The following is an 18,000-nucleotide window of genomic DNA, read 5'->3' as shown; positions in this document are numbered from 1 at the left end:
AGTTGTAGGAGTTCTTGCATATTCTAGATTACTGACCCTTACATATTCTGGATTATTAACCCTTATCAGTATGATATATATTTTAATCATGTTTTTGTCATTTTATATTACATATTAATATAATATAAATGATATAAATTTAATAATGATTTTATTTTTCTCTGAATTATGTGTGTGTGTATCTTTGGTTGATTTGGGAAGGGTATATAGTCTTTTTAATTATTTTACTGGTGGTGGTTGTTCAGTCGCCCAGTCATGTCCCACTCTTTGCGACCCCATGGATTGCAGCATGCCAGGCCTTCCTGTCCCTCACCATTTCCCAGAGTTTGCCCAACTTCATGTTCATTGCATTGGTGATACCATCCAGCCATCTCATCCTCTGACTCCCTCTTCTCCTTCTATCCTCAATCTTTCCCAGCATCAGGGTCTTTTCCAATGAGTTAGTTCTTCGCATCAGACCACCAAAATAATGGAGCTTCAGCTTCAGCATCAATCCTTCCAATGAGTATTCAGGGTTGATTTCCTTTAAGATTGAAAGGTTTGATCTCCTTGCTGTCAAGGGACTTTCAGGAGTTGTCTCCAGCGCCATAGTTTGAAGGCAGCGGAGATATTTTACTGGTTACCTTTATGTTTTTAAACAATATATTTGAACACTTTCTCCTACTTCCTATTCTTTTATACATATAATTTTTATGTTTTATTATTTTGCATTATTAAGATTAATCTGACTCTTTGTGACCTCATGGACTGTAGCTCACCAGGCTCCTCTGTCCATGGAATTCTCCAGGCAAGAATACTGGAGTGGGTAGCCATTCCCTTCTCCAGGGGATCTTCCTGACTCAGGGATCAAACCGTCGTCTCCTGCATTGCAGGCAGATTACTGTCTGAGCCACCAGGGAATCCCGATAAACACAATTCCAGTATTTAAGTTGAACTCATGTTTTATATGAAACTATTTCTTAGTTTTCAATTTTGATCCTAGTCAATAAGCCAATATTCCCTGGTGGCTCAGATGGTAAAGAATCTGCCTAAAATTCAGGAGACCCAGGTTCGATCCCTGGGTTGGGAAGATCCCCTGGAGTAGGAAATGGCAATCCACTCCTGTGTGCTTGCCTAGAGAATTCTGTGGACAGAGGAGCCTGGTGGGCTATAGTCCATGGGATTGCAAAGAGTCAGATATGACTGAGCGGCTAACACTTTCGCTTTCATAATATGCCAATTCTGATTTTGACCTCTTTTACATACCAATCAATATGTAGAAATTGTTACTGGATGATAGTCTTAGCTTCTACTTAAAATACGTTGACTTTATGAGACTATGCTAAATCACCTTTCCTGTGTCTTTCATCTCTTGATGGTGCCTTACTCTCTGCCTAGTGAGATGTGGTATTTTGTATATTTGTCTGTATTCTTGATATGGAAAGAGAGTTTTAAAGTCTTCCAGTTGGTCCTTCCAAATGTAAAAAATCTCACTCTATAGTCAGAACTAATATGGTGATTATGCCACTTACTGAGTTTATCTATTCAACTCTATACTCAGGATCTAAAGAAATTATCACAGAATAGGTTTATGGTTCCATGGGCTCACCATGAGGTGGACTGAGATCAAATATACTTATCACGTGACCCCAAAACACTTGCACTCAAGCCAGTGAGTGAAAAAATAGGAACATTATGGGCTATAAGAGTTGGTGTTAGCTGATAGTCAATATCCAATTACCAAGATTCAGTATGTATTTCTGATATTATTGCAAAATCCATCTTTTAATTTAGAGGGTTCTAGGTTTATAAATTTATTCAGGTCTGAAAGGTGAACACAAGGCTGTCATACTCTACTCCTGTGCCTCAAGTCAATTCTTTCTTTGCTAGACCATATTACAGACATTTTTTAGTTACTCAGTTAAATAGGGACCTTAGTGGACTGCCCATTAGTTTAGGGAACTCATGATCAGTTAGACACTACCAGAGAAACACCTTGGGGTATGAGCTAATCCATACCTTGGAAACACATGTAGTATTAGAACAGACTGTACTAAGATCGCCAGACCTACAAAAGTCAGAGTCAGAGAAAGTGCAGTTTGGGAAGGTGCTTTCTCCATTCTGTCCTCTAGAAGTCAAGATGTGTATTCTGAGAGTCAGTGTAATTTAGCTAGTTTAGAGGATATACTTTATCCTAGAAGACTGCATTTCATACCCACAGAGTAGATATCAATTGTGATAAATGAAGATCAACTATTTCCAGTTGATAGGATACATAATAAGAACAGTGAGTACTGTTATATCAGCTTATTGCCAGCTTCTTTCATGGTGAAGTGTTTTCTCTGGTTAGGAGCAACATTTTAGGAGAGATAGCATGGTGTAATAAGACGTTCAGTGAGTGCAGATATTGGCATAGGCATCATGGGCAGCCAAGTCAAGTTTGCCCAAAGTTGTACGTGTGCATTGAAACTTTTCCTTCTCACCTGTAAGGCTCCTTGAGACTGTAACCATTCTGTTTTCTAGATGATTATCATATTAAAGGCATTGTACATATTATTTTTTCTAGGCCAGGGTTAATTTTTCCTTTTTCCCCCTACTGAATGTACATACACTAATCTCCAATAGAGTATATTATTTCCTGGAGTACTAGAGAAATGATGTATTATTTTATAACTATTTTATACCTTTTTTGTAACTTTCTTTTAAAAGCAACTGAATTGCTTTTCTTAATACATAGAGAATAAGTGTATTCTGCCTCTAAAGGTTCATAATATTTTGGATCTCCTTGCAGCTCTTTATAGCTAGTTAATTGTGTATATCCCTTACTTTATAAGCTGATCCATGCACTTCATTTTACAAATGAGAAAGCTGAGATTTGGTGTCTTAAACGACTTGCTCAAGAGTCCACAGATACCTGCCAGAGACAGATCAGAATTTTTTTAAAAAGATAATCAAAATCAAATAACATATTTTTGTAGAAAGGAAATAATTTTTTCTTTTCATTGTTTTTTAAGATTTAAAAGGCAGGATTCTTTATTAGTATTTCTTAGGAAAGATTTGATAATAGGAACATTAATTTTTATAATAGTAATGACTACATTGTATGTACTTGATATTCATTTTTAATAGGAAAAACTCAAAAGAGAGGTGAAAGAAAACACAGTTACTCTCAAAGAAAAAAAAGATAAGGTAAGAGTTTTATATAATTCTCATAAATTTCTTTATAACCATTTTGTTTTCTAATATCTACTTGTAAATTTTTTATCATAAATTGGAAAATAACATAAAAATATATAACACAAAAGATGTGGTACCAACATAAAATGGAATAGTACTCAGCCATAGAAAAGAACAAAATAATACCATTTGCAGCAATGGACCTAGAGATTGTCATACTGAATGAAGTCAGAGAAAGAACTATACATATGGTCACTTATATGTGGAATCTAAAAAAAGGCTATAAATGAACTTATCTACAAAACAAAAATAGAGTTACAGGAGTAGAAATTAAATTTATGATTACCAGGGAGTAAGGGGTTGGGAAGGGATAAATTGGAAGATTGGAATTTATATATACACACTACTATGTATAAAATAGATAACTAATAAAGACCTACTATATAAATCAGGGACCTCTACTGTAATGGCCTATGTGGGAAAAGAATCTAAACAAGATTGGATATATGCATATACATATACATATAACAAGTTCACTTTGCTATACACCTGAAACTAACACAAAGTTGTAAATCAACTATACCCCAAAACTTTTTTAAAAAAATATATATCACACAATTTCATTTCCAAAATTGTTTCTTTATTAATCCAAAAGCATTAGCTAAAACATTTCAAAGCATCTGTCATTGGGAAGTTTAGAGAAGATTTTAATCTTTTAAAATTTTTATTATAGTATTAAATAGGTACATTTATGTTTCTCTCTTGAGAAATTTCCTGTGTTAGAAACCATTTCATTTAAAAATTCTAAAGCTCATGTTTAGATTATGTCTAATTTTGAGTTTTTGAGAGGGCTTAACAAATCACACCTTGCTTCTTAAATCTGAACAAGTTGAGAAAGGGGGTGAAAATCAAAATAGTATCTGTTCAGTTCAGTTCAGTTCAGTCGCTTAGCTGTGTCTGACTCTTTGTGACCCCATGAACTGCAGCATGCCAGACCTCCCTGTCCAACACCAACTCCCGGAGTCCACCCAAACCCATGTCCATTGAGTCGGTGATGCTATCCAACCATCTCATCCTCTGTCATCCCCCTTCTCCTCCTGCCCTCAAGCTTTCCCAGCGTCAGGGTCTTTTCCAATGAGTCAGCTCTTCGCATCAGGTGGCCAAAGTATTGGAATTTCAGCTTCAATATCAGTCCTTCATCTTTATTATTGATAAATGATATTGGACAATGTGGGTTATATTTGAAGAAAACAGGATTTCTTAATCCTGAAATCCCAAATTAAACAAGTTTATCTACTCTTGTCATAGATAGAGCTGGTTTAGAACAAGTCTACCCACTTGAATGACCTGCTCTTTTAAGATACATGGCATAGAGTAGAATGTGTGCTTCTTCTGTTACCCAAGGGGAGAAATAAGGAAGAGGCTGAACTTTATGTCCACAATTAATCCTTCTATAATCAGCAATCCTGTTAAGTCATTGCTCTTCCCCTAAGGAAGCAGAGAGAGGTTGGGAATGTTCTTTGCACATGAAAGGAAGCATCAAGTATGAAAAAGGGAGGTTCTATTCAGCTTCTAATATATTTGGTAATATAGGATTATTACAGAAGAGTGTTCTTGCAAATTTTAGTTAAAATGATTAAATATTCTTTATACATAGTGATGTAGTCTCCTAAGTCTCCACAGAAGTTGCTCTGACTGTAAACTGAAGATAACAGAGTTGTTGAGAACAGTTCAGTTGTTAGGTATAGATGGTGCTTTAATTTTGTTATGTTTGTGTTCAAAGAAGGGCTTCCCAGGTGTCACTAGTGGTAAACAACCCGCCTGCCAATGCAGGAAAAGGCAAGAAATCTGGGTCCAATCCCTGTATCAGGAAGATACCTGGAGGAGGGCATGGCAAACCACTCCAGTATTCTTGCCTGGAGAATCCTATGGACAGAGGAGCCTAGCAGGCTACAGTCCATAGAGTCACAAAGAGTTGGACACGACTGAAGTGAATGTTCAAAGAGAAGAAAAAAAAAAGAATTATTGTACTTGTGAATGAATATTAAGTGCTTTATGTGTCCAGACACATATAATAGCCACTTGAAAACATTATATATGGAGAAATTATTGTCATACTAGAATTAGCTGGGAGGGTTAGATACAGACTGGGCTTCCCTGGTGGCTCAGATGGTAAAGCACCTGTCTACAATGTTGGAGACCCGGGTTCGATCCCTGGGTTGGGAAGATCCCCTGGAGAAGGAAATGGCAATCCACTCTGGTACTCTTGCCTGGAAAATCCCATGGACAAAGGAGCCCAGTAGGCTACAGTCCTTGGGGTTGCAAAGAGTCAGACACAACTGAGTGACTTCACTTAGATAATGACTAAGCAGAGTGTCTGATGAAGATAATAGATTGGTTAAACTCCAGTACTTACTTCTAAATATAGAATATGTTCATATTGTGAAAATATATATCACATTTATTCTTGCAGAGTTGTTTTGGTTCTTGCATAGTTGTTTTGCAGAGTTGTTTTGGTTCTTGCAGAGTTGTTTTGATTCCTGTATAATCCTAGATATATATATATCTATTCTCTATATACATTATCAAATAGATTAGTTAATACCCTATATTTTAATACCCTATATTTTATCTGGGGGTCTGGATATAAATATTGCAAGTAATGAGAAAATGATAAATGTAAAGATTTAAATAGGCTTTTGTGTGCTATGCTTTATTGCAATAGTATTGAAGTATCACAAACCTTATATATAATAATCATTAGGTTTATCAATCAAACATTTCTGAGTTTGGGTATGTTACTTCTTGATACTTCAGTCTTGTCATCTATAAAAGGATAATAATAGTACCTTTTCCCACAAGTTGTTATGAAGATTAAATTAGATAGTATTTGTGAAGCATTCGAAATAGTGCTTGGCACATAGGAAATGCCAAATAAGTATTTGTTTAAAAAGTATGACAGAGAAAAGCATGAATGTTCTGTATATATGCATCATTGGAAATGTAATAGTTAGAAAAGAATGTAACTTGTAGGAGAGTACATACATCTTCATGATGTATTATTACAAAGAGGGTTATTTCAGTAGTCTAGAATGCTGGTGCATTTTCTTTGTCTACCAAGCTACTAGGGAAATGTTAGATTCCCAGATATGACCACAAGGTGGTATAGTTGCCATTCTCAGTCCTTTTGGATGAAGAAAATTTGTCCATGAAAGCAGTTAAATTTTGGAGATTCTGAGGATGATTCCTGGTAAGTCCAGAGAGCAGAAAAAGTTTTCTTTAATCAAAATTGTGTTATCAGATATGTTATAGAAATATTTATGGAAGAGTATGTAAAATGCAACTCTGAAAAAATGATACCAAAATTAATTTTTTGTGTGAAAAGGTTTTATGAACTTGGCAAGAAACCTGCAAATTACCTCATTTATCTCCTTTAAAATTTTTTTAATTTTATTTTTAAATTGAGGTATAGTTTACTTACAGTATTATTAAATATAAATTTCAGGTATACAACATAGTGATTCACAATTTTTAAAGGTTATACTCCACTTGCAGTTACTATAAAATATTGGGTATATTCTCTGTGCTGTACAATATATCCTTGTAGCTTATTTATTTTATACATAGTAGTTTGTGCCTCATAATCAGCTCCTTTGTCTTGCCTTGAAAATTTCTCTAGGCTTTTACTTTCATAATTTTTCCTCTCTCCCCCCCCCCTTTTTTTTCTGAAGGTGAATGAAACTAGTGGATAGGAAAAGGCTGATATTTTTACAGATGAAACAGGATTTATGAAAACATGAAAGAGATGCCTTTGGGCTGTAGAGTTATTGGAATGAATCTCCAATTAAGATTTGTTTTGTTTTGCCACCAGGACTAGAGAATTTTCTTTGGAGAATTTCCAACTTTTGGCCAAATAGAGAGTTGAGATTATTATTTATTTTTATAGCAGCTCTGTGAGGACAAAGGGAGCAAAAACCATTTTCATCTTAAATAAGAAAAAAGTCATAAAGAAGATAAGTGTAATTTATTCAAAGTTTTCTACTCAGTACTACACTTGAGTGTAAATTCTAGTTTATTTCAGTGTTATTTTTACTAGTTGCCACACTTTAGTTAAAATGACACTTAATGATGACTTCATTCATATTTGTTGTTCAATAGAAAACGCAGACACCTTTATTGGAAATACCTGAAACTAGTTATTGGAAACTTGATTCTAAAGTACCTCTTTCACAAAATGCATCTCGAAGCTTCCTATCAGCTGATCAGAGCAGATCTTCAAAAGATAAAAGAGACTATCTGCGGACACCTGCCAAAAATAATTTGTCTACACCATTACCAAAGGTTTGTTGCTACAATTTCTAAGAAAGTTGTCATTTTTTTTAAATAAAAAAGTCTCTGGTATCATATACCATACATCTGGTATCACACACATAGTTATAAAAACCTTTTTGAAAGTTTTGGTTATTTGTTACACCAGTGTGAAATAGTTTTGTTGGTTTTATTCTATCACTGTACACAACTTAATGACATCTTGGGAAAATTTTATCACTTTCTGGCTTTTGCTAGCACATAGGTCCCTGATAGACAAGCTCTAATTTTGACTTGAATTTTCCAGTATCACCTCAGTTACCTCCCTTTGCTGTTTACTCCTCATCATCTTGTTGCTGGAGTCTTTTATTTAGCAGTCAGCCCTTGTGAAGCAGGTACCACTAGCAAGGTGGCTCATATCTAGCTATCTTCAACATGTCCGCTTAATCCATGGGGAATTCTTTCAACCTTTCAATGCTAAATGGTGGTATATAATGCTCTACCTCTGACTCCCCCTCTCCTCTTCTCTACCATCTGTCTTACTCTGATTTCTTTTACTTGTTCAGGTAGACATAAAGACAGATAAACAAGTCTTCTTCCTAGGTTTATATCCACCTAGGGAATGAGATGCCAGTCTCCCCTTATAGAAGGCACCATTAGTTATTATAAGGCTTCTTTTTTTTTAAATTTAACTAGAGAATAATTACTTTACAGTATTGTGATGGTTTCTGCCAAACATCAACATGAATCAGCCATAGGTATACATATGTCCCCTCAAAGGAAAATTACTCAACTCTAAAAAGGAAAACTCCTTTTTAGAGTTATATTCTTACTTGCCTTGGGAGTTGATGGAAGAGTATTTCAACCTGTCTTTACCCCCTAAGCCAAAATTTTGTTCTTTTCCCTTCCAATTTGCTTAAATTAACTGGGAATAAGAGAGATATCTGGTGATTGTTAGTTCTGTTCTACCACCTTTTAATAAGCCTTAGAGAAGGAGCTGGCCTTAATTATACATTGCTTTCTTTAGAGTGTAAGTTACTAGCACTTCCCCCCGCCCCAACTTTGTACTTTAGTTGACAATTTCAGGCAAAAATAGTCCCACTTATATCCTGTATTATATATATATATTGAATTATATGTACAGTATTATTCCCTGTGGCTCAGACGGTAAAGCGTCTGCCTGCAATGTGGGAGACCTGGGTTTGATCCCTGGGTTGGAAAGATCCCCTGGAGAAGGAAATGGCAACCCACTCTAGTACTGTTGCCTGGAGAATCCCATGGACTGAGGAACCTGGTGGGCTACAGTCCATGGAGTCACAAAGAGTTGGACACGACTGAGCGACTTCACTTTCTTTCTTTACTTCTTATTATCCACCTCATGGAAATTATGAAAATTAGTAAAGTACATAGCAAGGCTTTTATATGAAATCATCTTGTTGTATTTATTATTTTACTATTTAAAATATGAAATGATCTCTATTAAAGAATTGTTGTTAGGTTGCTAAGTCATGTCCAACTCTTTGCACCCCCATGGTCTGCAGCACATCAAATTTCCCTGTCCTTCACTATATCCTGGAGTTTGTGCAAGCTCATGTCCATTGAGCTGATGATGGCATCCAACTGTCTCATCCTCTGGTTCCTCCTTCTTCTCCTGCCCTCAGTCTTTCCTAGCATCAGGGTCTTTTCCAGTGAGTTGGATCTTCGCATCAGGTGGCCAAAGTATTGGAGCTTCAACTTCAGCATCAATCCTTCCAATGAATATTCAGGGTTGATTTTCTTCAGATGTTCAAGCTCGATTTAGAAAATGCAGAGGAACCAGAGATTAAATTGCCAACATCCACTGGATCATTGAAAAAGCAAGAGAGTTCCAGAGAAACATCTATCTCTGCTTTAATGACTTTGCCAAAGCCTTTGACTGTGTGGATCACAACAAACTGTGGAAAATTCTGAAAGAGATGGGACTACCAGACCACCTTACATGCCTTCTGAGAAATCTGTATGCAGGTCAAGGAGCAACAGTTAGAACTGGACATGGAAAAACAGACTGTTTCCAAATTGGGAAAGGAGTACGTCAAGGATGTATATTGTTGCCCTGCTTATTTAACTTATATGCAGAGTACATCATGCGAAATGCCAGGCTAGATGAAGCACAAGCTGAAATCAAGATTGCTGGGAGAAATATCAATAACCTCAGATATGCAGATGACACCACCCTAATGGCAGAAAGTGAAGAAGAACTAAAGAGCTTCTTGATGAAAGTGAAAGAGGAGAGAGAAAAAGTTGGCTTAAAACTCAACATTCAGAAAACTAAGATCATGGCATCTGGTCCCATCACTTCATGGCAAATAGATGGGGAGACAGTGGAAACAGTGGGAGACTTTATTTTCTTGGGCTCCAAAATCAGTGCAGATGATGATTGCAGCCATGAAATTAAAAGATGCTTGCTCCTTGGAAGAAAAGCTATGACAAACCTAGACAGCGAATTAAAAAGCGCAGACATTACTTTGTCAGCAAAGATCCGTCTAGTCAAAGCTGTGGTTTTTCCAATAGTCATGTATGGATGTGAGAGTTGGACTATAAAGAAAGCTGAGCGCAGAAGGATTGATGCTTTTGAACTGTGGTGTTGGAGAAGACTCTTGAGAGTCCCTTGGACTGCAAGGAGATCCAACCAGTCCATCCTAAAGGAAATCAGTCCTGAATATTAATTGGAAGGACTGATGCTAAAGCTGAAGCTCTAATACTTTGGCCGCCTGATGTGAACTGAGTCATCGGAAAAGACCCAGATGCTGGGAAAGATTGAGGGCAGGAGGAGAAGGGAACAACAGAGGATGAGACGGTTGGATAGCATCACTGATTCAAAGGACATGAGTTTGAGCAAACTCGGGGAGTTGGTGATGGACAGTGATGCCTGGGTGCTGCAGTTCATGGGGTCACAAAGAGTCGGACATGACTGAGTGACTGAACTGAACTGAACTGAACTTTCTTTCAGATTAGCTGGTTTGATCTCCTTGCAGTCCAAGGAACTCTCAAGAGTCTTCTCCAGTTCAAAAGCATCACTTCTTTGGTGCTCCGCCTTCCTTATGGTTCAATTCCACATCCATACAAGACTACTGGAAAAACCATAATTTTGACTATATGGACCTTTGTTGGCAAAGTGATGTCTCTGCTTTTTAATACAATATCTAGGCTTGTCATAGCTTTCCTTCTAAGGAGCAAGTGTCTTTTAATTTAATGGCTGCAGTCACCATCGGCAGTGCTTTTGGAGCCCAAGAAAATAAAATCTGTCTCTGCTTCCACTTTTCCCCTTCTATTTGCCATGAAGTGATGGGACTGAAGTTAAAATGCGTGTTTGTAACTGTTAAAGCTTCAGTACTTTGGCCACTTGATGCAAAGAGCTGTCTCATTGGAAAAGACCCTGATGCCTGAAAGGTTGAGGGCAGGAGGAGAAGGGGGTGCAGAGGGTGAGATGGTTGGATGGCATCACTTATTCAATGAACATGAGTTTGAGCAAACTCCAGGAGATAGTGAAGGACAGGGAAGCTTGGCGTGTTGCAGCCCATGGGCTCGCAGAGTCAGACATGACTTAACGACTGAATAACAAAAAACAACCCTATACACATTGAGTAGAAAGCTCTTTTCCTTTTTTTTCCCCGTTAACTGAGTGAGCTCCAAGTTGGGTCAAATACAGCCCTGTATATGAAATTGTCTAGAGAATCACTAGACAGGTCAAATATTGACAACTTTTTGAGCATAAAATTTTGAAAGAGCTCCCAAGTGTGTTTTGCTCTGTTCATAGGCTGCCAGACTGGACCAGGAATGTACTTTTTAAGAGAGCAGGGGATGAGATGAGGAAAAGTTCAGGCACTGCTAATTTTGCTCTTCTTACAGAGGTTCAGCCATTAAAAAAAAAAACAGAACTCTTTAGGTTGTGGCAAGCTTTTTGTTAATTTCCACAGTTATAAACAAATTGATTTTGACCACTTTTACTGGCATTTTTATTGCTTTGTGGAAGAGCAAATTTTTGGAGTTTTACTCTGCCATTCTTACTGATATCAGTGACCTTATTTTTAAAGACAATTTTTAAAAATTATAAAACTTATATACTACAGGATAATATGGAATACTAAACATTGACTAATGGAATTACTTCATCAACAAAACATGAGCAAACTTGCTTTATTATAAATCAGGATTTTTATGTAGTAATAAAAGCTCTCAGTTCTTTGATCTTAATCATTGTTTGAAAAGTTGAAGTCTCTCTTAAGGTTGTTGGCTACTGAAGCTGGAGTGTCTCTCCCATCCTTCCTTTCTCCTTCCCTCCCTCCCTCTCCCCCATTATTTTATTAAAAACTTCTGAATTAAATTCTTATCCAAAATTTCTACTTCATACACACGCCAATAATAATGGAGAGTTATTATTGATTGTTAAAGACTCAACCTGCCTTTAGTAATAATATGTGTTTTATTTGATGGGATAATGTATTTTTTTTGTCTTTTGGATAGGCATATACTGTGAAAACACCAACAAAACTAAAAATTCAGCAAAGAGGAAACAAGAATGTACCCATTGAAGAAAGTAATAGTAAAAAGAGAAGAATGGTCTTTGAGTTTGATGTTAATTCGGATAGTTCAGAAACTACTGATCTTTTGGTAAAATTATTACAAATAATCAGCACTTATTATTTGTTTACATTATTATATTTCTATATTATTATTCTTTATGTATGTGTATAATATATGTCCATAGTATCTATTACTGCAATACTGAAAAGAAGTAAAATTCTCCTATAATATAGGACTCTCTGCTTTTACAGCATTTTAAAAAATTAGGGTTAAAAAAATCTCCCTAAACTTCAGAAAACAGGACATTTTGAAATACTTGATATGACATAGTTGGCATTTGAGATGACTAATTCTCTTGTTTTCCAGAAGAGTGTTATTTTCTTTACCTTTTTCTCTTTCAGGCCTAGTGAATACCTTTAATCTTGCTGCAGCCAAATTTGTTATTCAGGACTCCTCTTAATTTTGCATATTATAAATATTTTCTTTAATTTTATACCACTTATTGTTGCAAACAATAACATTTCTATGATTCTTAAAGAGTTAATATGTTAAAAATGGCATGTTTAAGGAGGATAGTTCCTCTAGCAGTTTGTATGACCAGTTACTTCCTACTTCATACATATCATTATTTTCTAAAGGCATAATAATAATTTATTAAGAATAATTTAACTTATACTCATTTAGTTTAAAACCAGATTAACCTCATTATACAAAATGGAGCAATGTACCAATGATTCTTAATTACAAAATTGTAATTAAAGCCATTTGTTTTATTATTGCAACTCATAACTGTGAGATTCTTAAAGCTTTTATACTGCTTTGAGACCTCTGCTTTCATTTGTTCTGGAATAATGAATAGCTAAAGTCTTAGAAGTGTAATTATTTAAGTTAACTTACAGAAAATTTCTACTCTAGTATCTCTTTGTTTTATAGATAATGATTAAGACTGTGAACTAGGCACTGTTGTAAAAACTTTACACAGAATACGTCAGTTATTTCTTAAAACAATCTAACACTCTAGAAGTAGAGACAGAGTTCTTACTTTCATTTTACAGATGAGGAAACTGAGTCACACTGGTGCTTTTCCAATATCACATAACTAGAAAGTCATGGAGCCAAAATTTGAACACCAATTGTCTAGCTCCATGGCCTATGTATGTCATTGTACACAATAATTGCCAGGTAAAACTGAAGTCAAGATATTAAAAAAAGTGATGAGAATTAGTAGAAAGAGCATGAGCTCTAGAATTAGAGATACTAGGTCTAGAATTCATACTGTTTTTCTCTGAATTTAGGCTAGTTTCTTAACTTATCTGAGATTAGGAATAACTCATGATTTCATGTCATTTTTAAAAGTAGCATCACAACTTTATAACACTATGAACATACTACAGTATTTTATTTATACTATTACAGTTTAAATTACCTAAGAAGACATTTCACAATAAATAGGCTTTATCAGTTATAATTATCACATGAAATTAAAGGTCTTTGATAAAGTCAAATACATGGGAAATTATAAAAGTTGAAATGATTGTAATTTTGGTTTCTAACTTTACTTTTTGTTTGCTCTATAACTTAAAAGCTAATGCTTAATTTATCTATATTGCTGGGCACACAATATATGAAGATGTAATTTTGACATCAGTAACAGAAGGAAAATGGAGCTGTTTGTGTAGGCTATTGAAGTTAGTATAAATTCAAATTAGGTTACTATAATGTTTGGTTGTTACATGTAATCCCCATGGTAACCACAAAAGCATAGAATATACACAAAAGGAAATGGGAAGGAAATCAAAACACTTTGTTACCAAAAATGTTACCTAGACAGAAAAGAAGGTAATAATAGATGAAATGAGTGACCAAAACCAAATCAAAATAAAACAAAACATCTATAAAGCATATAGAAAACAAATATCAAAAAGGCAAAAATTAGTCTCTCTTTATCAGTAATTACTTACATATGAGTAATTTACAATGTATATTTGGAGGATTATATACTCCAATAAACAAAAAAAGACTCAGGTTAGCTTCAAATTGGCTAAATGTGAAAGGATGGAAAAAGATATGCAAATAGTAACCAAAAAAGAGGTGGGTTGGTTTTACCAATATCTGACAAAATAGATTTTAAATCAAAAAGTACAAGAAACAAATAAGGACATTATGTGTAAATAAGAGGTTCAATATAGCAAGAAGTTATGACAGTTTTAATCATTTATACACCTAATAACATGCCCTTAAAATATATGAAGCAAAGCTTTATAGAATTGAAGAAATGGACAGTTATACATTAATAGTTGGATACTTCAATACCTCTCCTTCAATAATGGATAAAACAACTAGACAGAAGATAAGTAAGGAAATAAGATTGGAACAACACACACCAAATAGATTTAATAGACATATGTAGAACATTCAGTTCAACAAAAGAATACACATTCTTCCCAAGCACACATGGATATTCTCCAGGATAGACCATATAGGTCCCAAAACAAGTCTCAATAGATTAAAAAAACTAGGTATCATATATAAACTATCTTTGAATACAAAGAGATGAAGTTAGAAATCAGAAAGAGAAGGAAAACTAGAAAATTCACAAATTTGTGAGAATTAATACACTTCTAACCAACCAATGGATCAGAGAAGAAAACAGGGGGATTTGACTTAGAGATGAATGAAAGGGAAAACACAATGCACCAAAACTTACGTGACACAGAAAAACCAGTGCTCTGAGGGAAATGTATAGCTCTAAATTCCTACACTGAAAAAGAAAAAAATCAATAAACTAACTTTTTACCTTAAAGAACTAGAAAAAGATCAAACTAAACCCAAAGGTGACAAAGGAAGGAAATAATAAGATTAGAATAGAGATAAACAAATTAGAGAAAAGAAAGCAGAGAAAATGAATGAAGCCAAAATTTATTTCTTTGAAAAGATTGGTTAAGTTGACAAACCTTAGCTTGACTGACAAAAAGTCGAATAACTTAAGTCAGAAATATAATTGGAGATGTTATTACGAACCTTTTAGAGATAGAGAATACTGTGAACAATTATATGCCAACAAATTAGATAACCTAGAAGAGATTAAAAAATGGAAATACTACTTGAAATACACAAATTGCCTAAATGTGTTCAAGAAGAAAGAGAAATTTTGTGACTTAGTGAATTCTGCTGATATCTTAGAATTTATGAAAATGATTGAATATTTTCATCCATGAACCTTCTGAAATTTGTATTAAATGTGACTCTAATGAGCAGGAAAAGATATTGTGAATTGTTTGCTTATGACTAAATTTATGTTACATGTTCATTAAGAAAATGGATTCTGAAGCCAGCCTACCTGGATTTTAATCCTGGCTCTATCTCTTACTAGCTGTATAGTCTTGGGCAAGTTACTTAATATTTGTGTGTCTCATTTCATCACCTTTAAAATGGGGATAATAATAGTATATATAGATCATAAAAATGTTGTAAGGATTAAAACCAATTAAAATATGCTAAGTGCTTATAACAGTGCCTGACATAAAAAAAGAACTAAATAAGTGTTAGCTATTATTACTTGGGAAAATATTCAGAAATTGATAATTGACAACATTTATAATTTTTACAGGATTATGAATGCTTATTATAAGGCCTAAGTATATTTGAATAAAAAGGCTGGGAAAAAGAGTGGGGAAAGTGAAACTGAAATAGAAATCAGTAGAAAAACACTGTTCATATACATCTTGTATTCTTCATAACCCTTTAGGTGTATGGTTAGTAGAATCAAGATTGGATTTCCTTGTCTGGCAGACTGAGAGTTTAGTTTTTCATTGTCTTCTTCCTTGAGGCTTTTAAATTTTCTTTCCTCTTCTTCCCCCCCCCCCCTTTTTTTCTCCTTTATACTCTTCCATTTCATCCTCATATGTGGAATATAGACAAAAATTTTATAATATAATATTAATGGTGGCAGCCTCCAAATTATATTTTCATATTTTTCTTTAAGAGCATGGTTTCAGAGGAAGAGACACTGAGAAAACTATACAAGAATAATAATCCACCAATTTCTCATCTTTGTGTCAGAACACCAAAAAAGGTAGTTATTTGGGGAAGCAAATTTCAAAAGCTGAATTTAATTCTTTTCTTTCTTTTTTTTTTTGAGTTAAACATATGACTTTATTTTCTATCCAGACTCCTTCATCTCTAATGACTCCTGGATCTATGCCGAAGTCTGAAACTATGAGGAAAATGCAGGAGGACCGTTGGGCTGTAATTGCTAAGATGGATAGGAAACAAAAACTAAAGGAAGCAGAAAAGCTGTTTGTTTAATTTCAGAAAATCAGTGTGATTAAGGAGCCTGTAACATAAAATTTATAGTTAAGTTTTAAATTATTATTTACTAAAGAGCCAAGCATATTCTGAAATTAAGACTTTTGATTTATAAATAATTTGTTTCTTTATATTTTACTATATCAGCCTAAATGGGAAATAACCACATTGTTACTTAAAAATTTGTAATTCTGTTCAGATAATTAGATGATTGTTTTGGTTTCACCTTTTCTTGAATTGATGAAAACTATTTTGGCTAAGTTTTCATACGTATAAAGTTGTCCATTGAACACTAGGAACACATTGTTGAGATATACTGTTTATTCTTTACTATTAAAATATTTTGGATTCACATAAATACTTCTCATTGTTTTTGTGAGGTCACCTGAACAGCTAATCATAACTTTGCCAGTATTATTTATTTTTCAAAACTTGAGGTCATTTTATTTGTTCCACAGTCTGAAGCAGCTTTGATTTATCTGTTGATAAAGTTGACAAATGGCTTTTTTTTTTCCATTTATTTTTATTAGTTGGAGACTAATTACTTTACAATATTGTAGTGGTTTTTGCCATACATTGACATGAATCAGCCATGGATTTACATGTGTTCCCCAACCCCATCCCCCGTCCCGCCTCCCTTCCCATTCCATCCCTCTGTGTCTTCCCAGTGCACCAGCCCTGAGCACTTGTCTCATGCATCCAACCTGGGCTGGTGGTCTGTTTCACCCTTGATAGTATACTTGTTTCGATGCTGTTCTCTCGGAACATCCCACCCTTGCCTTCTCCCACAGAGTCCCAAAGTCTGTTCTGTACATCTGTGTCTCTTTTTCTGTTTTGCATATAGGGTTATCATTACCATCTTTCTAAATTCCATATATATGTGTTAGTATACTGTATTGGTCTTTCTCTTTCTGGCTTACTTCCCTCTGTATAATGGGCTCCAGTTTCATCCATCTCATTAGAACTGATTCAAATGAATTCTTTTTAATGGCTGAGTAATATTCCATTGTGTATATGTACCATAGCTTCCTTATCCATTCGCCTGCTGATGGGCATCTAGGTTGCTTCCATGTCCTGGCTATTATAAACAGTGCTGTGATGAACATTGGGGTGCATGTGTCTCTTTCAGATCTGGTTTCCTCAGTGTGTATGCCCAGAAGTGGGATTGCTGGGTCATATGGCAGTTCTATTTCCAGTTTTTTAAGCAATCTCCACACTGTTCTCCATAGTGGCTGTACTAGTTTGCATTCCCACCAACAGTGTAAGAGGGTTCCCTTTTCTCCACACCCTTTCCAGCATTTATTGCTTGTAGACTTTTGGATAGCAGCCATTCTGACTGGTGTGTAATGGTACCTCATTGAGGTTTTGATTTGCATTTCTCTGATAATGAGTGATGTGGAGCATCTTTTCATGTGTTTGTTAGCCATCTGTATGTCTTCTTTGGAGAAATGTCTGTTTAGTTCTTTGGCCCATTTTTTGATTGGGTCATTTATTTTTCTGGAATTGAGCTGCAGGAGTTGCTTGTATATTTTTGAGATCAATCCTCTGTTGCTTCGTTTGCTATTATTTTCTCCCATTCTGAAGGCTGTCTTTTCACCTTGCTTATAGTTTCCTTTGTTGTGCAAAAGCTTTTAAGTTTCATTAGGTCCCATTTGTTTATTTTTG

General features: G+C 34.9%; 1 protein-coding gene across 2 annotated transcripts in view; it reads left to right on the top strand.

Annotated features, from left to right (window-relative positions):
* The window catches only part of SYCP1 (synaptonemal complex protein 1), a 129,716-nt gene extending 113,381 nt beyond the window's left edge, over positions 1-16,335 (top strand). For both annotated transcript variants that reach the window (XM_061119938.1, XM_061119937.1), the window contains 5 exons: positions 3,109-3,168; positions 7,315-7,497; positions 11,968-12,114; positions 16,013-16,102; positions 16,198-16,335. In XM_061119938.1, coding sequence (XP_060975921.1) covers positions 3,109-3,168; positions 7,315-7,497; positions 11,968-12,114; positions 16,013-16,102; positions 16,198-16,335 — 618 coding nt within the window. The remainder of the gene's footprint in view (positions 1-3,108; positions 3,169-7,314; positions 7,498-11,967; positions 12,115-16,012; positions 16,103-16,197) is intronic.
* The last annotated feature ends 1,665 nt before the right edge of the window (positions 16,336-18,000 follow it).

The sequence above is a fragment of the Dama dama genome, chromosome 20 (genome assembly GCF_033118175.1).
Source record: "Dama dama isolate Ldn47 chromosome 20, ASM3311817v1, whole genome shotgun sequence".
In the NCBI taxonomy this organism is placed as follows: domain Eukaryota; kingdom Metazoa; phylum Chordata; class Mammalia; order Artiodactyla; family Cervidae; genus Dama; species Dama dama.
Note: the sequence above shows the minus strand (reverse complement) of the source record. Positions and strands in the feature narration are given on the sequence as shown.